Source organism: Ictidomys tridecemlineatus, chromosome 9 (genome assembly GCF_052094955.1).
Source record: "Ictidomys tridecemlineatus isolate mIctTri1 chromosome 9, mIctTri1.hap1, whole genome shotgun sequence".
NCBI lineage: Eukaryota > Metazoa > Chordata > Mammalia > Rodentia > Sciuridae > Ictidomys > Ictidomys tridecemlineatus.
In genome coordinates this window covers 142,201,569-142,223,514 of record NC_135485.1, presented here as the reverse complement: position 1 = coordinate 142,223,514, position 21,946 = coordinate 142,201,569, and the positions used below count along the sequence as shown (strand labels likewise).

Sequence of the window (21,946 nt, the reverse complement as noted above, 5' to 3'; positions counted from 1 at the left end):
TTTAAAGTTTGTGGTTATCTTTTTATATTTGCCCTATTGTATTAGGCCATCTATGTTATATCTTAGTTGTAATATGGTATTAATCAAATTAAAATATCCTGATAGCAGTTGATGATGATGATGGATATTTTTTGTCCTGTTGAATGAATGGATAAAATATGTGTTTGTTTCTCTTTTCAGTGAATATTACTTCAGTATAGAAAACTTGGAACGTGACTTCTTTCTGCGGAGAAAGATGGATGAGCAAGGTTTCCTGCCTATTTCCCTGATTGCCGGATTTCACCGAGTTCAGGCTCTCACCACAAACCTTAATCTCATTTTAGAGGTAATTATTCAAAGTAATCAGTACTTTTCATTCAGTATTCCTATGAACCTGCACTTGCTCTAAAAATAAAGTATTAAAGTTTGGTTTAAAAAAAAAAATAGTAAGCCAGGTGTGGTCTTTCCCGTCTGTTGTTCCAGCTGCTCTGAAGATCCCTTGAGCCTCGGAGGTGGAGACCATCCTGAGCAACAGAGTGAGACCTCGGTCTCAAAATAAATAAATGAAATGAGTTTGAAGTTGGCTAAAGCTCTGGACAGCATTTCATTACTTTCCTTCATTTTACAAAACCTAAATAAATGTCTGACACTGGGAGCCCCTCAAAGACTTGCTAATGCTGTTGCCACTGTTTCAGACCCAGTCTTTCAAACTTGAACCTTTAACTTTGGTCCTTTTAATCTTCAGGATGATGTAAAGTACTGTGTATTCCCATTTAATAAAATACTGAGAATTTTCCATGTGCTATAGACAGGCTAATTTAAAACAGCATTTGAAGTTTGGCCAGAATGGCTTCCGCTTATCTGTCTTGTTTCTAGAAATGCTTTCAACATTTTTGTTTTTTCCTGTTTTTTTTTTTAGAAATATGGCATTGAAATTGACCAATGTAGCTAATCCTGTCCCTTCACAACCCGGGCAACCATTGACCTCCCTTTGTTCCTGTAGTTTTGGTTTTCTAGAGTTAGCATATTGCGGACAGTTTGTGATTCCTTGACTTGACTCATCCTGGTTGCTGCGTGTCACTAGTGTGCTCTTTGGTTTTGCTGACTGGTGCTCCACAGTGGGGTGTTCCACCGTTTGTCCACATCCTTGCTGGACTTTGAGGGCGTCTTCAGTGTGGGAGCTTGTGAGTGAAGTCTGAAGATCTCTGTGTGAGTGTTTCTGTGTCTGTTTTGACTGCTGGAGTGTGCAGTAAGCGTGCTTGTCCTGAAGTGGCTTTATTCTGCATTTCCACCATTAGGTATTGAAACTCCTTATTCCACAGCTTCATCAGCCCTTGATATTGTCAGGTGTTATTTTTGGTCCTGGGGATTGAACCAAGGAGCACTTTACCCTGAGCTACATCCTCAGCCCTTTTCCATTTCTTGAGACAGGGTTTTGCTAAGTTGCTGAGGTTGAATTTGCCATCCTCTTGCCTCAGTCTCAATTATAGTCATGCACCACTGTGCCAGGGATCGTTTTTAAAATAAACATGTTGTAGTTTCTCATTACAGCTAATTTGTGTTTCCGTACTAACTGATGTTGTTGATCATCTTAAATGGTCATTGGTAAACCTTACGTGTTGAAGTGTTTGTTCAAATCAGTGTGTTCAAAATCATTTTTATCAGAAAATGTTTTTAAAAGTAATTGTAAGAGTTCTTTATTCTGGATACAAGATTTTTTTAATATGTATATTTTACAAGTATTTTTTCCTAGTCTTGGGCTTCTTTATTTTCTTAATAGAGTTCTACGAATAGCAAGGTTTTTTTCTTTGTTTTGTTTGTAGTACTGAGAACTAAAGCAGAGGCCCTCTACCACTAAGCTACATGGCCAGCCTTTTTATTTAAATTGAGGTTTTCACAAATTGCAGACTGGCCTCCAGCCTGTGATCCTCTTCCATTCCCCCTCCTGAGCTGCTGGAGTTACAGGTGTGCTCCACCACACCCAACTTGTTTTGTTCTTTTAAGAGACAGTGTCTTACTGAGTTGCTTAGCACCTCGCTTTTGCTGAGGCTGACTTTGAACTCACGATCCTCCTGCCTCAGCCTCCTGAGCTGCTGGGATTACAGGTGTGCACCACCACGCCCAGCTTATTTTGTCTCTTTCTTTTTTTTTTTTTAGTTGGACACAATATCTTTATTTATTTTATGTGGTGCTGAGGATCGAACCCAGAAACTTGCACATGCTAGGCAAGCGCTCTACCACTGAGCCACAATCCCAGCCCCTTATTTTGTTCTTAATAGTTAATTCATAAGTTTTATTTGTTTTTGGTACTGTGGATTAATCTCAGCACCATAGAGCTATATACTCAGCCCTTTTAAAATTTCAAACTTATCTTCCTGTCTTAGCTTCCCAGGTTGCTGGGATTACTGATGAGCACCACATCTGCACAGTTTCATGGATATTTTTAGAACCATGAACTGCAATATCTATCATCTGTTAACTTCAGATTTTGTAATTTTGGGGATTATTAAAAATACAAAATTTTTTGGCCTGGGGAGGTGGCTCAAGCGGTAATGCCCTTGCCTGGCACACGCGGGGCACTGAGTTCCATCCTCAGCACCACATAAAAATAAAGATGTGTCCACCTAAAAAAAACTAAATATATATATATATATATTTTACAGAATTCTCTCTCTCAAAAAGAAATATATGACTTTTGATGAAAAAAATTTCAAATATAAGTTCTTTACTAGCTCAAAATTCTTATTGCTAGGCCCTGAAGGACAGCACAGAAGTAGAAGTTGTGGATGAGAAAATGAGGAAAAAGGTAGAACCAGAAAAATGGCCAATCCCGGGCCCCCCACCCAGAAGCGTGCCGCAGACTGACTTCTCTCGGCTGATCGATTGTCCGGAGTTTGTGCCAGGCCAAGCCTTTTGCTCACATACAGGTAATAGCTTGTCTTCTAGAAACAACAGGATAAGAGTGGGCTTCTTTGTTCCATTTTACCTGTCTCTTGTTAGTTTATTTAGATTTAATCCTCCAAATCCTATTTACACTGTCTCCCACATGATTATTTAAATAGGGGTCTGAGAATTTTGGGTGAAGCTCTCTTGTTCTTGTTCTTAATTTTTCATGTGTACTTTGTCATGTGTGGAGTTTTGACCTGTCTTCTTTTAATTTTGCTGAATGACTGTGGATACGTTGTGTCAGTTTTCCCCGGGTAGGATTGAGCTAGTCTAATTGTTACACATGTGCTTTACCTTGTCTTGCAAAGACAGGTGACCCACATTCTAAAGCAGAATCGAGGTTTTCTTTAATTTGGTTGTGTTTAGAATTTCTCAAACCTGCTTTAGTGTTAAGGATTTTTCCTGGATCATTTTTAAGACATTCCCTCTGGGAAAAAAATGTGCTTAAACTTTTCAGTCAGGGTGATGATCTACTGATGCCCTGGATGTCATCTGATGGGGATGTGCAGTGGAGCAGGTGGCTCACTGAAATGCATGGTAAATACTGGAACAAACCGGGCTGCAGAGATGGAAGCCACCAGACTGCCTTCCGTGTGAGAGTGTCCACTGCCGACCCCCGGGCAGCACGACAGTGCAGATGACCACCTCTGCCACGACGGAGACAGAGCCGGGACCGCTGCTGGCCTTCCAGGAGCTGCTGCCCTTTTCTCTGTGACTGGACTTAGATGGCGTGGCTACTTTTATTTGCGGGGGAAGCTAATTATTACCACTGTGGAAATACTGCAAGGTTCTGTCTTTTGTTTCCAGGCATATGTACTTGTGTCCAGGTCAATAAAGCAGAGAAAGAGAGGACTGCGTAGCCTTTCCCAGCTTGCCAGGCCCTTGGCTCTTGGTCTGCCCTTTGCCATGGTGAACATTGCATAACTCACATGTTGAGATGTTTCACATGGACTCTAAGATTTATTAATGTGGACGTTTAAGGGGTAAGAAATTGAAGGAATAAACAAGGGTATTTTTTCCATTATTCTTCAAAATGTATTTTTGATACATCAGTATAAGTCCTGCCCATCAGAAAAGCATTAATGATGGACAGTTTCACAGAAATTTTTATCTCATATTTCTTTGTCAGCCCTGTGCTTCTAATCGCAGCAAGCAACTTGGGGGCAAGTGTTTTAAAAAGTTGAAGAAATGTGACATTGTTTGTTTGTTTGTTTTTTTAAAGATATAATGGCTGATTGTAAAAGTTAGATTTATTTATTGTGTAAACTTGGGTCCAAGATGACATTTTTAACCAGCTTATGAACAATCATTGGTAAGTTGGATAATATAGAAAATACTTTTTCCACAGGGATAGTTAATTTAGGTCAGTCAAGTTGGTGATGCCTGTCCATTAACCATTTATGTATTATTAATAAAATTACAAGAATAAAATCATAATGTTTTGTATACTTTTGTGTTTTTTAACATACACTCAGATGGATGCACATACATATTTTCTTTCTGCACAAACATCAGTGTGTATTAAGTAAATGTCATACATTTTAGTGTTTTTTTTTTATCTTACACGTCAGAAACCAGGTAGCAAACAATGAGAAAATTTTCTTAGAATCATGCTTTCATATTAAGTCATAGAAATAAATATGCAAATCACTTTTTTCCACAAATCCCTAGATTTCTGACCTTGTGATAAGAAAGCCTGGTTTCCTGGAGTCGGTGGAGAAATAATGTCTCACCAAAAATGTGACGTGGAGCCCTGGGGCAGTGTGTGTCCCCACAGGTGGAGAACAGTGGAGGCATTTCATATCCCTTTCCTTTCAATTAGGAGACCTTAAACTTCAGAAAGGACCCTTGACAATGCCTCTGAGGAGTTGGAAATGTGACATTTAACACCCTTCATCGGCTGCTGTTTTCCCTCTGTGGAGGTGGCCTTGTGTACCATGGGTTGACGTTGGCACTGAGCAGAAGACCTTGGTGCCCCTCACGGGGTGGATTGTGGCCATGAAGCAGCTGCTTTTGTAGTGTGTCCTGCTCTGCTCTGGATGTGCTGCTGCACCATCCACCCTTAAAGAACATGCCCATCCACAAAGAGGTCAGAGACCTGGACATCTTGGGCTTTTTTTTTTTTTTTTAATGTGTGAGACGATTTCCTGGTTTTTGAGTAACAAACTGGGATTTCCTTAAGTGTCTAAATAATTTTTGTCTATGAAAATTTTAATGTCAGATAATCCAAATCATTTTTAAGTTCATTTCCTCTTGGAAGATGAGGTGTTTGCAACTATCTTTGACTTTAACTGATGTATAGTTTGAAATCTTCATTGTAGAAGAAAATATGGGTGCAAAAAGCCATGCGGGGCGTATGTATGCCATAAGTGTCATAACGTGAAACCTGTGAAGTCTCACTAAGACTTTCAAGCTTAAAGAACGTTTAGAGATGATTATCTAACAAGCTGTTAGGCTGGTGTTATTATGTAACAAGCTGTTAGGCTGGTGTTAAAAGACTAAATTTCTACACAAAAAAATAGTAGCTAGTGATTTCCCTGCCCTGTGCCAGGTGCTGTGGTTTATACTAATTTAGTTAATTCTCAACAATAGTTGTATAAGCAACTGAGTCAGTCCCCAAATATTGTCAGTGGGATAGAGGTTTTCTAGTTTTAAAGCTTTATTCACTGTGTGAACATAGAAAACTGATGGTATTAGAGAATTCCCTGGAAATGTTTTTCCCATTCCACCAGCACTCTCAGCGTGGCAATCTCCCCGTGTTTCGCTTGTACTACTTTTGTGAATGAATTGGCAAAGGTGTACCATTAAAAAAACTGTAGAGCAGCCTTGTCCAAGAAATATGTGAACCATACATGTAATGCCAAAAATTTTAGTAGCCTTAAAAGCATAAGACAATTTTCTTAAAATTAATTTTTTTTTTTTATGGGCTAGGGCTGTGGCTCGAGCGGTAGCGCGCTCGCCTGACGTTGCCTGCTGAGGGTTCAATCCTCAGCACCACATACAAACAAAGATGTGTCCGCCGAAAACTAAGAAATAAATATCTAAAAATTCTCTCTCAAAAAAAATAGAATTAATTTTTAAAGACAGTTAATTTTAGTAATATTTTTATAGAGATTTTAATTTAGCAACATGTTCAAATATTACATCATACGGCCAATAAGGGGTGGTAACAGGTCTTTCCTGGTATGTGTGCTACACTGGTCCTGAGCACATTTCAGGTATGCAGTGGCTGCATAGAGCTAATGCCTATCGTATTGAACAGGAGGAGTTGGAGAACTTCTATAAAACACAATACCACTGGTCCATGGGGAAGAGCCCAAGGTCGTCTGATTTCTGCCATAGAGATTGAAGTAAAACCTGGAACAGTCTCACACTGGGTCCTGTCATGTGCCTTGAATTTAGTGGATAAAAGGATGTTGGTGTTAGTTTCACCTTTCTGCAAGTAACATTTTAGCATTGTGGCGTTTTCAGTAATCTGACTTGGATGGGTAAATAAGTGATGCTCCAGCAAACATTCTAAAATAAATTTTGTGTATACTTAGTTTTACATATTGCTGAATGTGTTTATAAAAAATATTTATTTTGGGGGGCTGGGGATGTGGCTCAAGTGGTAGCGTGCTCACCTGGCATGCGTGCGGCCCAGGTTCAATCCTCAGCACCACATACAAACAAAGATGTTGTGTCTGCCGCACTTGCCTTGCATGTGTAAGGCAGTGAGTTCAATCCTCAGCACCACATAAATAAATAAAATGAAGGTATTGTGTCCATCTACGACTGAAAATCGGGGGGAAAAAAGGAGCATGGGCAATTTTAAGAAAATATATTAGTTGTACCTTTATTTTATTTATTTTTATATGGTGCTGAGGATCTAACCCAGGGCCTCACACATGCTAGGCAAGTGCTGTACCGATGAGCCACAACCCCAGCCCCAACAGCAGGTGTTTTTTAAAACGCTGTCTAAAGCAAGTCCATGGTGCATCTTTTGATACAGGATGCAAATATAACTTAAAACACACTTTAAAAATCCTTGTTCAAAGTGAGTCTACATTGCATCTTCTGACCTAGGTGTGAAAATATAACATTTAAATATTCTTTCTTTTTTGAAAAAGTACTTATTAAAATAATAAACAATTTGGTCAGTTCTGATGGCACATGCCTGTCATCCCAGCTACTTATGAGACTGAGGCAGGAGGGTCACAAGTTGGAGGTCAGCTTGGGCAACCTAGCAAGACCCTGTCTCCAAATAAATTTTAAAAAGGGCTGGAGATATAACTCGGTGATAAAGCATCCCGGGGTTTTATCTCAGCACCAAAACAAAATAAGTAAAAAGTTGAATTTATCTTATAGAGTATATATTAAAATAAGTTAGCAGAAGTGATAGTGTGGAGGTTAAAAAAAAAAATAAAAAGGCCTTTGCATTCCATTCTCTCAGTGTTGTTTTATTTTGTTTTGGTACCAGAGATTGAACCAGGGGTATTAGCCACTGAGCCATATCCCTAGCCCACCTACTTGCTCTTTATTTTAGGGCCTCACTAAATTGCTGAGGCTGGCTTTGAATTTTGCAATCTTGCCTCGGCCTCCCAAGCTGCTGGAATTACAGTCATGCCATACACCCAATTAAAGTCTCTGTTTTTAAGTGTTTTCTTTTTTCAAAAATATTTTTTAATATTTTTTTTATTTGTTCAAATCAGTTATACATGAGAGCAGAATACCCTTTAATTCATTATACACAAATGGAGAGTTTTTAAGTGTCTGAGCTGTGCACTTTAATGTGGTGACACTGTTTCTCCGTCTGAGCCAGGGTAGGCAGCAGGACCCTGGTGTGGGGAAGCGAACATGGATAAGCCAAGGGAATGTGAAGAAGCGGGGAGTGGCTGCTCTGACTTAGGTCCTACCTAAACACCTTGGATAGAATATGCATTTAGACTGTGGCTTAATAACGTTGAGATTCCACAATTATAATTCATATTTTTTAGTCCAAATTTCACAACTTGATTGCCAAATAGACTTTCTGTTGTAAGTGGCTCGCAGATTCTTGAGAAGTTAGAGTGGACATGAGCTCTGCGCAGGGGTTGGTGGCATTATTTCAGCGGGTTCACTTTTGAATGCATTTGTGTGCCTGTGTGTGTTGACAAAGACTGACCCAGGGCGTGGCCATGCTAGGCAGGCAGTCTGCCAGTGAGCTGCATCCCCAGCCCTTGGATAAATATTATAATCACTCCATGTTTGAAAGTCACTGGGAAGATTTTGGCTTAATTTCACAGATTGATTTATCAAACCAACGTAAGGAAAAAAATGAAAAGTATTTTATAAGTAAGAAAAGCCATTAACTGTAGAACTAATTTAAAATTTTAGAGTCTGCCCCAAATTCTCCAAGAATTGGAAGTCCACTGAATCCAAAGAAAAACACTGAAACAAGTCACCTTCAAGCAATGTCTAAAGGTCTGTCTACCAGCTTGCCTGACTTGGACTCGGAGCCTTGGGTGGAGGTGAAAAAGAGGCATTGCCCAGTGAAATTAAAGGTAAGTTGATGCAGAGGGTGAAGGGCGACACCCTTCGGGAATTTTCTGTTGTCAGATACGTGTGTACAATTTGGAAAGTTCAAAAATGTCAAATTTGGAATTGTTGGCTTTTAGAAGAAATTTATGAGTTACTCTATGTGCAAAGAAGTTATCTATATTTTTAAGGAATTGGGGTTCAGACCCAGGGACTTTTGCACGTGCTGGACACATGCTCTACCATTGAGCTACCCCCCCAGTCCCTCATCTTTTATTCTTGAACATGATTTAAAAATAAAATTGAAACCCCAATTTTGAAGGTATACCCTTGGTAATTACATAGAAGTTTCTTAGGACCCATACCAGGTATAAACATTTTTGGGTGATTTAATGTACGGAAGGAAAAGACGAGGGTTGATTGCTTGGGGATACATGAGGAACTCAGATGGATGTTGCAATAGAAAAGGGCCATAGAAAACATTCTTGTGCTGGCACAGTGGTGCCCAGTCACTCAGGAGGCTGAGGCAGGAGGATCGAAAGTTTGAGAGGCCAGCCTCAGCAATTTAGCAAAGCCCTAAGAAACAGTGAAGCCCTGTCTTGAAAAATGAAGAGGGCTGGAGATGTAGTTCAGTGGTAAAATGCCCCTAGGCTCAATCCCCAGACAAGATTCTTGGGCTGCTCAGGCCGTTTCTGACTGGTGGTAGATACATGAGTTAATATTTGATCTAAATCACAAAGGAGACAGGTGGTGGAACACATCTGTAATCGAGCTACGCCGCAGGCTAAGTCAGGAGGGTGGCAATATTGTGTATTGAACCCAGGGCCCTGTGTGTGCAGAGCAAGCACTTTATCACTGAGCCACATCCCCAGCCCTTTTATTTATTTATTTATTTGATAGAGCATCTCACTAAATTGCTCAGGGTGGTCTTGAACTTGCAGTGCCCTGCAAGGGGACTAGAGATCAAGGAAGAAACTGTGGCATCATCCTTGTGAGGTAAAAAGGGTTCAGAAGGCCGTGGACTAGTCCTGTCCTGGGCTTAATTTCACATCTCTGGGCCTTTGTTTTCTCCCTGGTAAATGTCATTGTCATGTAAAGGAGCTTCTAAGACCAGCTCAAGTCTAAATGGGTGTTTGATCCTTCTTTCACTCAACTTTGTGTTCTCTTTGGTTTTAAGTTTTACTTGGCCTTTAACAATTGCTTTTTACTTATAGTGCCAAAATAATACTGGCTTATTTTCTTTTACAATTTAGCTGCTAAACTAATAATGCAGGATACAAGCTTGATTTTTTTTAAATGAAAACAGAATTTTTAATAACATTTCACCCCCCAATATTAATTCAATGTGCAATATTAATTCAATGTGTGTTATTTGGTAGATAAAACTAGCATATTTAGTTCATTCATATTTGTTAAAATCTTTTGAACCATATAAACTTGGCATTTTTGTAGAAGTAAAATATCAACTATTTCCTATGAATCTGACATAGTTCTATAATGCTTTTACATGTAGTAAATTACGTTTTGCATGTAGTAAATCCTAAGAACACACACATGCATGTGCACACACTCGGCATGCCTGTGGTTCTTCTCAGATGTATGCAGAGTACCCGAGGATTAAATGACCCTGGTAATGACAGAGCTGATGATAACTTAGGAGGGATTTAAACCCAAGCCGTCCAACTCTAAAGCATGCACGTTAGCCATCATGCTGTCTTGTCTACAATTTGGAGTCATTTAAGGAATAAGCCTATATTTCTGCATGTTCAACTCAGCTTGTAGAATCTGGTCAGTTAAGCAGTAAGTGTGAAATTGAATGCTCTGACCTACACTGGCGGGTGGGCGGGTAGTGCTACAGGTTCTGTGGATGGAGCAAGGTCTTGTGGCTTACCAGTTCCTTCTCACAAACGTGAAGCACAGTAAGGTCAATTCGTGGGTCACAGTGCTTTCTACACAAAGGTTCGCCTTGGGCTTCCGCATATGGGTCATTGAAAAACTTAACACCATTCTGATTTCTTTTAATTTAATTGGCTGTCATAAAGTGAAGTCTGATTTTATGTTTGTGTTGAGGTTTAAGGGAGTCTTTTATATAGAAATGTAATGTAGGAAGATTATCTTTTAGTTAAATCTTTTTTAAAATGTTTGTTTAGTTGTAGATGGACACAGTACATTTATTTTATTTATTCATTTTATGCGGTACTGAGGATCGAACCCAGTGCCTCACATGTGCCAGTCGAGAATTCTGCCACTGAGCCACAACCCAGCCCCAGTGAAATCTTTTGAAATTGGAAATTCAGTATTTTAAATTAATTCTTAAGGTTTGAGTTTATAGACTCCCTCATTCTCTTGTTAATTCTCCAACTGCCTTTCATACCTCATGCCCAGTTTGAGTGAAAAGTCATACATGCATAACGCAGGTGATATGTACATATATGTAATTAAAGATGCTGAATTTCTTAATGCATCTCTATTTTATATGGGTGTGTGTGTGTGTGTGTGTGTGTGTGTGTAAGTAAGAGACCTGAAGACAGCTCCTGGTTGTGTGGCTGCAGAGATAGCTTGTGCATATTAAATGTTTGTTGTGGGCCAAGTATAATGCTAACCAAACAGCCGTTCCACCCAGCATTGATTTTTCTTATACCACTTTCAAATGGTGTTTATTTTCAAAGTTGATGGGGCAATTTTTATATTAAATACCAATTTCTTCCTTCAGGAATCAACACCTGTACCTGAGGAGGCATCAGATCGACTGTATCTTCCAGAAGCAGAAGAACTGGATTTCTTATTTGATGAGGAAATGGAACAAATAGAAGAACGAAAAAACACAATTACTGATTGGTCTGATAACGATTCAGATTATGAAATTGAGGACCAAGATTTGAATAAGATTTTGATCGTGACTCAGACACCGCCTCACATGAGAAAACATCCTGGAGGAGATCGGACGGGCAGCGCCCCGGCTCGGGCGAGCATCACCTCGGAGCTTGCCAAAGTGATCAATGATGGCTTGTACCGTTATGAGCAGGACCTGTGGACGGAGCAAGGTGGAAACACACCCGCCGTCGCACAGGTAATGACTTACGGCCAGTGTCCTTCTGTTGGTAGTTTGTCTTGATTGTGTGTTGCTGCCTATGTTTTCTTAAAATTGAGGTTTTATTTTATGAAATTTTGAATGTAAATAAATTATATTGTATTTGAAAACTTCCTGGGTATATATTTGATAGTCATAATCTGACGAATACTTTAAAATGACAGTGTAATGAACACTGTACTTACAAAAGGTATCAGCACTCACTGATTAAAACCCTTGCTTTTTTCAGGTGAAAATAATAAGAAGGCTCCTTCTCATTTGAAGGAATTAAAAACTGAAGTTATTAGGCCAGGTCTTTCTCCCCCTGGCTGGGATCAAGTCCAGGGCCTCACCTGAGCTAGGCAAGCGCTAGACCACTGAGCCCCAGTGAGGAAGGCTCAGCTTGCTTGCTCCTCCCCCTCCGCCCGCCATGAGAGCTGGCAGTCACAGTCACGGGAGGGCTGTGTTCAGGCTCGGCTCCCTCTGCCTACCCCAAGGTACGCGCACTGAGCTAGTGGAGCCGGTGTGGACCAGCTGTGGAGGACTGAGCTGGACAGCGGCCTCTTTGTCCTGTCCGTCCCATGCTGCTAGGGACACAACTTGAAGCCTTGATCCAGTTTTTGTCTTGCCCTTCACCCCAGTCCCGGCCTCCATGTAGGTGTTAAGGTAAATTGTAAGAGTGAGCCAGAGCAGTTCACTAGGCACAGCTGTTTCTTCCAATGGTACAGGTAGGAATAAAAATAGGATCGCCTTTTTCCCTTAAAGCTATCAAAAAAGCCCCATGGCTAAGTATTTGTTGTGGGGATAGAAGGAGGGAAAGTTGAGCAGCACCTCCTACTAGGAAAGTGATCATGGTAACAGTTGTGGTTGTCCAAGGAGAGCGGGCCCTGGTGGCGTGCACTGGCCTGCTGTCCCTGGGCTTCAAGTGGCGGTGGGGGGGGGGGGGGTGTTTCCCGCCTCTTCTCCAGCCACAGCCCTTTTGAACAACCTCTCTCAAGCTGAATATGTCAAGTGACTTAGAGCCTCAACAGTCTCTGCCTGTGCTTCGTGAAGTTCAGGGTTGAAGGTCTTGCCTGTGTACATATCACTATTTGATTCATGAGACTTAGGTTCTAGGGGTGAAGTCTATCTCAAATCCCTTTGGAGCAGAGATGTAATAAATTCTGCTAAATAATAGGTTAAAAATGGGCTCCCTCTACTCCTCCCTTCTCTGCATTGCCTGGCTTTTCATCCTAACTTGAGTTCCTGTGTACCATCCTGGTTTGTTTCTGTTTTTCTGTTTGAGCACATGGCAATAAGATCCACGAAGCTAGGCTTTTTTAGTTTGTTTACTAATATCTCTAGGGCTAAAACAGTTTCTGGCACAAATACTGCTCAATTCTTGTTTGTTAAAGTGACAAATGAATTATGGGTGAGACATTAGGCACTAATCAAAGGAACCTACTGCATACTAGTGGTTCTGTGGGAAAATATTTTCAGAATTCCATTAGCAGTCTTGCAAGCCAACTTGAGAAACATGGCACTCATAGGCAGTTATTTATGCTTTTAACTGAGGAGTAGATGGTAAAGTTAAGCATTAGGTGATAGCGAGGCAGGTGCTGACCTTGTCCATTAAATGACCAGGGGAAAGTAATCTTAACTATAGCTTTAAGCCTCATGGGTATGTCCGCAGATGTGTCTCATCTTGACCTGATTCTTACCTGCTTTTCAATCATTTAACTCACTCTCCTTGGTTCTGATTCTGTACTGAACATGTAACTTCTGATCAGACTTTCACTTTCCCAGTGAGTCTCTTTAGAAGGGAGGAACTTGGCCATTTAACGTACACAGTGACTGAAGACCTACCGTGTCCCACGGGCAGTGCGGTGCTGGGGGATCGAGTGAAAAGAAACAGATAGTCTCTCTACACACCTAGAACTTGCCGATAATTGGGGAGTGGACAGTAAAATAAACTCACAAATCATAATGCGTTTTCTAAAGGAAAAACCAGTAGATTCCCTGGTAGTCGGGGAATCTTGAGAGTTACATGATGGTGCACCTGAGGTGTGAGAAGGATCAACTATGCTTGGTGGGAAACAATATTCCAGGAAGAGGGCGCAGTAAGTGTCCTGGTCCCCACTGGGAAGGATTGGGCAACTTTAGAAGTCAGTTGTCTATGGTTGATACAAAAGGTGATTGTGGCTCTGTTGGTAGGAGTTAGACCACACTAGGATGGGCTGTGCTAAACAGTGTGGAATTCATCTCAAGTTCAAGCCAGAGTTTTTCACGAGGCAGTGGTTTGTGACCCAGTTTTTGTTTTTAGCAGACCTCTGGGTTGCTGGACCAGTGAATGGATTGCATGGGGAATTAGTAGCCAGAAAAAATCCTGGTGGGAGGTTCTCAGGAAGCTAGCCATCGAGGGGATAGATGTTGGTAGCTGAAGGTACGCTGGTGGCAGAGGATGTCGAGAACCCTCCTGGATCTGAGCCCTGATGGGGGTATACACGGAAGTGTGTTGTGGAAGCCTCAAGCCAGCTCCCGGAGGAGAAGATAATCAGGCACGTCAGAAACTGGGTGGGCTGAACTGGACAGGAATCAAAGAAAGCCAGACTGATGGGCAGCTGTAATGTGTCCAGAGCTGTGTTGAACTAGACCAAAGACTGGGTATAGGCTGTTTCTGACACGTCCCTTACTGCCTAACACAACTAAAATGGCCATCTAACAGAAGCATCTACTTAGAATCTCCAAGGATCTGCAAGGTAAGGTATTATACCCAGACCAGTTCTGCCGTGAAAGCCACTGTGGGACTTGAGCTAGTAGCTTTGCAGAAGTGCCCAAGGTCAGGGATTCCAACGGGAGCCTTGGTTTAAATTAGTGCCCAAAGGAACACACTGTCAGAGAAGGAGAAGTTCATGTGTGTTTCCACTGGTTCTCCCAGGGAACTTTAAAGGATATTTCCTTGATTGTGCTGAGCAGAACAGGGAGGAAAATAATTGAATTAGAAATTCATCATACAACTAGAATGCACACTGCCTGGGTGACTGCAGTAAAGTTACAGTGATTGTAGCCTCTAAGTTCCATAGACACCTGCCATATGCAAACGTAGATCTGTTTTGAAAACATTCACCTTCATCCTAGACTAGGAGGTATTTACTCAAGTTATTTTATAAAGAAAGTGACAGCTCACAAAGTTAAAAAACAAGGATGTGAAATACCACACGTGAAAATGAGCAAAAATAACAGCTCGCAGAATCAGACGTTAACATAAGTGAGATAGTGAATTACTAAACAAAATATAGGAGTACCATGTTTACCGTATTGAAGGAAACAGGAATGTGCAGAGAAGAAGAAATTCCAAGAAAACCATAGAATTTCTGGAAGTAGAAAGAGAGCAAAGAAGGACAAGGAGAATATATGAAAAGACAGTACAGAAGGATCTACGCAGTCTTGGCAGTTGTTTGGTAAGTTTCAGATCACTTGTATAAGGGAACGTAGAGTAGGTTTTATTATAAAAACCTTTTCTATTTGAAAAAGTAAGCAAAAAATGAACTTAAAATGGTGAGAGGAAAGGTCTAGAATGCACACATAGTTAAGAGCTTCAGAAGGAGGGGAGAAAGAGAATGGGGCAGAGTTGGTATTTTAAGAGGTGACAATTAGGGCCTGTTCAGAACTGAGGAGAGTACTACAAGTACTCTGAAGCCCGCCCTGGGGAGAAAAACAGATCACTTTCAAGGAAAGGAGAGTCACCAGACGGTGGACCCCTGACTTCTTTTTTTTTTCTTCTTTTTGGTGGTGTTGAGGATTGGATCCAGGGCCATATGCATCTGAGGCAAGCACTCTATCAACTGAGCTATATCCCCAGCCTGCCCTCTGACTTCTCAACAGTAATAGATGAGGCAAACACAATGGAATCATAACCTTACTGTGCCCAGGGCAAATAACTCTACCTATAATTGTATTCCTTGCAAAATATCTTTTAAGCAAGAAGGCACAATAAAAAATTTTTCACCAGCAGTGTCTCATTAAACAAAGTACAGAAGGTAGCACAATCACCAGACACAGTGGCACACGCCTGTGATTCTAGCAACTGGGGAGGCTGAGGCAAGAGGATCACAAGTTTAAGGCCTAGCTTGGCAACTCAGTGAGACTCTGCCTCAAAGGGGCTGGGGTTTGGCTCGGTGGTAGGACGCTTGCCTAGCACGTGTGAGGCCCTGGGTTTGATTCTCAGCACCACATATAAATAAGCGAAATAAAGGCCCAATGAACAACTAAAGAGTATTTTAAAAATAAATAAAAAGGGCCTGGGGCTGCAGCTCAGTGTTAAAGAGCCTGCCTAGTATGTGCAGGTCCCTAGGTTCAATCCCCAATACTTAAAAAAAAAAAAAAAAAAAAACACATTATTCCAGCTGCCAGAGATTCAGAAAGGACAGCAGAACAAAACAAGTGATAAATGTGAGTAAGCCTAAATGAATTGTTAATGTGTAAGATACTAGTTTTGTCTTACAGATTTAATAACATACTGAGAGAAAGCAGTAAGTGAATCTAGTATCTGTGGGTAGTTTTACATCTGGAAAAGAGCATTGGTTATTTTTAAAGTTAATAAAGTTCATGCTTCAGTTTGGAGCGCACTCATTTATAAACATGGCGGACATGGGGCTGGGTTGTAGTTCAGGGGTAGAGCACTTGCCTCACACATGTAAGGCCCTGGGTTCGATCCCCAGCACACATAAAACAAATAAGTGAATAAAATAAAGACATTATGTGCATCTACAGCTAAAATATATTTTAAAAACAAACAAAAAACCATGGAGGACATAACCTTTAAATTAGAGAGGAAAAATGCTGGATGAACAAGGCGACAGAGAGGGCTGAGCACTCTGGCTTGAGCAAGGCCGGGTTCATGCCCAGCCCTGGGAGAAAATAGAAGAAAGAACAAAAAGAAAAGGCAAGAAGGGTGGGCCATTCGGGCCTAGAGTGCAAAAATAAGGTGGTATATTTAAACTTTATATTTAAACTAGCTTCAGTGAATAGATTGTAGCAGTTTGTTAAGTACAACCAGTTGTTTAAATGTGGCATGCCAAAAAGACCAGAGAGCAGAATGTTGCTTTGCAGCAACTGACAATCTAAAGTTCATATGGAACATTGAGGAACCCAGAAAAATCCCTTCAAAAAAAGCAAAGGTGAAGGACTCACACTTTCTGATTTCAAAACTTACTAAAAAGCTACAGTGACCAAGGCAGTGGCACTAGCATAGAAATGAACCTGTAGATCAATGGAATAAAATGGAGGGTTTAAAATAAAGTATATGTCTGTTCTCAACTGATTGTTAAAGTGTCTATTCCATTTGGTGGGGGAAGAGTAGTTGATTCATTAAGTGGTGCTGAAGTCAGCTGGAGGTCCATGTGCAAAAAAAAAGAACTTGGACCCAACTCACATCATATTAAAAAAAAAAAAAAAAACTACTTATTTAAGCATTAGAGCAAAAATTATGGAATTCTTCTTTGATGTTGTTGTCATATTGTTTTTGTGGTCCTGGGGATCAAGCCAGCCCTTTACCTGCTAAGCCTTGGCTCTGCCGAACTGAGCTGCACCTCCAGGCCCCTTGACTAATCTTTGACAAAGGCAATACAGTGAAGAAAAGATTGTATCCTCAACAAATGGAGCTGGAACAACTGGACTTCCACATGCAATCTAGATGAGACACACCATTCACAACAATTAACACAAGGGGATCGTAGACCTAAATGTAAAATACAGAACTATAAAAATCCTTGGACTATAAAAGACCTTGGACTTCACATGACTTTCTGTACAAATCAAAGCATCATCTATGAAAAAGATGATCGATAAGCTGGTCTTCATCAAACTTAAAAATGTACATAAGGCACTGTAAAGAAAATGAGAACACAAGCCAAAGACTGATAGAAAATAGCAAAATATGTAGCTATGCAAAGACTATGCAAAAACAACCGACCTAATTTAAAAATGGTCAAAAGATGCTAAACATATGGCAAATAAGAATATGTCTTCTGTCATTAGGGAGTCATAAATCAAAACAGCAGTGAGATGTAACATTTCTGTTAGGACAGCCGGAAACCAGAACAGTGACAATCAAATGCAGATCAAGCTGTGAAAAGATACAGGTGAGCCTTACATTCATCACTGAGTTAAGAAAACCAGTTGAGAAATGCTACATACCTACTGTATGTTTCCATAAGTATGGCATTCCCCAAAAGTCAAAACTATGAAGAGAGTGAAAAGATCAGGGATTGTGAGGAGTGGGATGAATAGGTAGAGCAGAGAGGATTTTTAGGGCAGTGGAAGTATTCTCTGTGAAGCTGCAGTGGTGTGTACGTATCACAGCTGTCAAAGCCCAGAGTGTATACCACCAAGCGTGAACCCCAGTGTGAGCTGAGGACTGTGGGAGTGGTACCCTGTCAGTAAGTTCATCACTGTAACCGTCATTCTGGCACCGCAGGTTACTGCTGGGGGAGGAGGTGCTTGTGTGGCTGCAGGGGCTAGATGAGAATCCTCTGCTTTGTGTTCAGCTTTGCTGTGAACCCAGAACTATTCTAAAAAATGAGATATTTAAAAACCACATTAGGATAAAATACTTGCAAATATACATCTGGTAAAGGACTTGAATTTGGACTGAGGATATAGCTCAGTTGGTAGAGTGCTTGCCTTGCATGACAAGGCCCTGGGTTCAGTCCCGTTACCAAAAAAAAAAAAGACTTGTATTTGTAATATATCAGGACAATGCAAAAAGATAACTCACTTTAAAAATGGACAAAGAACTTAAATAGACATTTTTCCAAAGAAGATATAAGTAAGGCCAATAAGCCTGTGAAAGTATAAGTACCCATCAGGAGAATGAGTCCACAGATGTTCATTGTAGCATATAAAAAAAGTGAAAACTCAAATTTTCAACAACTGATGAATGTGGTAGGTATATCCATGTAATGGATATTTGGCAATCAAAAGTAACGAGGTACTGAAAGACGCTACATCGTGAAAACATGCAGTAAGCGAGAGGGGCCAGCCATAAGGGACCACGTAGTGTATGAGCCCATTTATATGAGGTGTCCTGAACAGCCAGATCTGTGTGCACAGTGTAGGCTGAGACGGGAGGATTGCAAGTTTGAGGCCAGCTTTGGCAATGAGCATTTATCTTAAAATTACTGAAGATGTAGCTTAGTGGTACAGTGCTTGCCTAGCATGCTTTTGGCTCTGGGTTTGATCCTCAACACCCCCCACCCCCCACAAAAAAAAGGGAAAAGCTTCCTAAAATTGGGTTGAACAGCTAGGGGCTGTGATGGGTTGTTGGGAGGAAGTGTGAAGTGATGCTAATGGACATTGTTTTCTAAAATTGCTTGATAATGGTTGCAAAACAATATAAAAAAAATGACTGAATTTTACACTTCAGTGAATTGTGCCATAAATGAAATATATGTTATTAAAGGAGTCATTAAAAAAAACAACATAGGGCTGGGGTTGTGGCTCAGTGGTAGAACGCTTGCCTCGAATGTGTGAGGCACTGGGTTCGATTCTCAGCACCGTATATAAATAAAAAATAAAGGTCTATCAACAACCAAAATAAATATAAAAAATATATATATAAGCTGGGTATGGTGGGGCATACCTGTAATCCTAGTTACTTGGGAGAAGGAGGTTTGGTGGAGCCCAGAAGTGCAAGGACAGCCTAGACAGCATAGTAAGGTCTTGTCTCAAAAATAAGTAAATAAATGGAAGAGCATCCCATGTTCATGAATGACTAGATGTTGTTAGTGTGACAGTATTACCCAAAGCAATCTATAGATTCAGTAGATTCCTCAAAATATAGACAACATTCTTTTTTTTTAGAAATAGAAAATCCCATCCTAAAGTTCATATGAAATCTTATGGTACCTCAAATAGCTAAAACATTCTTGAAAAAGAATAAAGTTGGAGACCTCACACTTCCTGATTTCAATACATGCTACAGAGTTAGTAATCAGAACATCATGATACTGCTATATAGACAAATATGGACCAGTGAATAGAAGAGAGCCCAGAAATAGCCATTCATATTGGTGCTCAGGTGATTTTTTTTTTAACCAAGTGCTCCAAGACCAGCCAATGAAGACAGGAGTTTCTTCAGATGGTGTTGGGAAGACTTTGTATTAACATGTAATAGAATGAAGTTCGACTCTTGACTTCACAGCATTTATGAAGATTAATCCAAACCAGATTAAAGGCTTAACTGTATCACCTAAAGTTTTAGAAAACTACAAAAAAAAAAGGGGGGGGGGACTTCCTAAAATTGGGTTGAACAGTGGTTTCTTGGATCAAAATCATGTTATAGGCAGACAGGTTGGAATTATGAAAATTAAAACTCACATGTGGAAAAGAGTACTATCGACAGTGAAAACCCAATCTAGGGAATATGTAAAAATCATGTAATCAAAGATTAACATCCAAATTTATAAGGAACTATAATAAGAATATAATCAGTTTCTAAAATGGGCAAAGGACACGTATACACAGTCCTTTAAAAATTATATAAAAAATAATGTTTAGAGCTGGGCCTGGTGGTACACACCTGTAATCCCAGCTACCTAGGAGGCTGAGACGGGAGGATTGCAAGTTTGAGGCCAGCTCCGGCAATGAGAGCATGTATCTTAAAATTACTGAAGATGTAGCTTAGTGGTACAGTGCTTGCCTAGCATGCTTTTGGCTCTGGGTTTGATCCCCGACACCCCGCACCCCCCCAAAAAAAGAAAAGAGTTTATAAGCTTTTGAAAAGATACTCAAATTTACCACGCAGTATACAAATACAGGTCAGTTGTGCAAGTGAAAATCATGATATTGTCCATTTAAATGTCTATTATATTGAAACTAAGTGTTTAAAAGAATGTGGGGAATCTGGAATCCCATACACTGTTGATGGGAATGTAAATTGGTGAACCCAAAGTGGAAAATTAAACAAAAGCTATGGAGGAAAAAAGTTAACAAGCAGAAATACTGTTATCAAGCCATTCCAATTCTATGTATATATCCAAAATAATTGAAAGGACCTAAAAGAGCAATTTACACATCCTTGTTTATAGCAGCAGCATTCACAATAATCAAGAGGTGGAAGTAATCCAGATGACCTTCAAAGGGTGATGAAACAAAACGTGGTATGTAAATAGGGTAAAGTGTTATTCAACCTTCAGCCTACACAGGAAGGAAAGCCCGCCTTCACGCTACACAGGTGAACTGGATGGACTTTGTGAAAGGGAAATTGTCAGAAAAAGACCAATACTGCATAGGGTCACTTACGAAATCTCTCAAGTGGGGAAATGTATAGAACCAAAATGAAAGGTGATCACTGGGAGCCGAGGGAAAGGTAAAGTGGGACACTGTGGAACAGGTAGAGGGTTTCCATTTTGCTAGGTAGAAGAGATCTGTAGCTGAGCATACTTAACACTATTGAACTGCACACTTTGAAAAGTTAAGAAAAAGTTGTATGCTTTCTTCACCCAATTAAATTTAAAAAAAATTGAAATCCTAACACTCTCAAACAAAACAAGACAAAAGAAATATACTGATATCAGGACAGATTTAACAAAGATGGCTTGGAGGCACAGAGGATTAATAATGCTGAAATGTGTCATGTTATAAGAGCTGAGGTTCATCAGGAAGGAAGAATTTAAAAATTAGTATACTTAATATAAAAGCTTCAGGTATATGAAACAGATTAATAGAACAAAGCTACACTCACAGTGATTTAATTTACTCTAATTAAATAAGCGCAAATTAGACAATTGAACAGGGATAATTCCAGAAACATCTCTGTGCCTGGGAACAGCCAGAGTATATGTTCTCTTAAGCATTTCTCTGGTTCTTTGACCTATATTGGTTTATAATGTGAATTTCAACTAGGGGAATTATGCTAGTGATTAATAATAAAAATGTGAAGGTAAAGTGATAATTCCCTCTGTACTTGGAAACAATGATATATTCTTAAATAACTCACTGCTTAAAATAAGTAGCAGAATCCAATGAATTGTGTCAAACACACAATAGAGGTTTAGTCATCCCTGGGCTTAGTTTTTTGAAGAGACTAAAACTTAGGACAAAGAAGCGGAAAGTAGATGCTTCCTATGAAAAAAATAAGAGATGGTATTACTGTTCATGTAGATATTTTGAAAGATGGTTTTATGTCAAATTTGAACATTTACATTACAGCAGATTTTTAGAAAAAGATACAAATTTCCAAAACTGGATGGAAAAAAATTCCAAATAATGAAATAACCATTTTTTAATTTTAATTTTGATATTTTATTTTTTATTAGAGCTTTATGGTTATACATAGTAGTTGGGTTCATCCCAAACTCATAAATGCATGGAAATCAATTTCAGTTCGTGATCCCCATTTTTCTCCCCCCTTTTTGCTTCCATCCCCCCCTCTTTCATTCTCCTTCCTCTACTAGACATCTTCTTGCTCATGTA

At 40.0% G+C, this 21,946-nt stretch overlaps 1 protein-coding gene across 11 annotated transcripts in view; it reads left to right on the top strand.

Annotated features, from left to right (window-relative positions):
- The window catches only part of Larp1b (La ribonucleoprotein 1B), a 95,279-nt gene that overhangs the window by 23,197 nt on the left and 50,136 nt on the right, over positions 1 to 21,946 (top strand). For 10 of the 11 annotated variants that reach the window (XR_013425525.1, XM_078020685.1, XM_078020683.1 and 7 more), the window contains exons 8-11: positions 181 to 325; positions 2,732 to 2,906; positions 8,281 to 8,447; positions 11,135 to 11,491. Coding sequence is in view for 10 of the 11 variants with exons in the window: in XM_078020685.1 (XP_077876811.1) it covers positions 181 to 325; positions 2,732 to 2,906; positions 8,281 to 8,447; positions 11,135 to 11,491 (844 nt within the window). In the remaining variant the exon portion in view is untranslated. Of the gene's footprint in view, positions 1 to 180; positions 326 to 2,731; positions 2,907 to 3,382; positions 4,372 to 8,280; positions 8,448 to 11,134; positions 11,492 to 21,946 lie in introns of those variants that run through there. The other variant, XM_078020686.1, reaches the window with a different exon arrangement.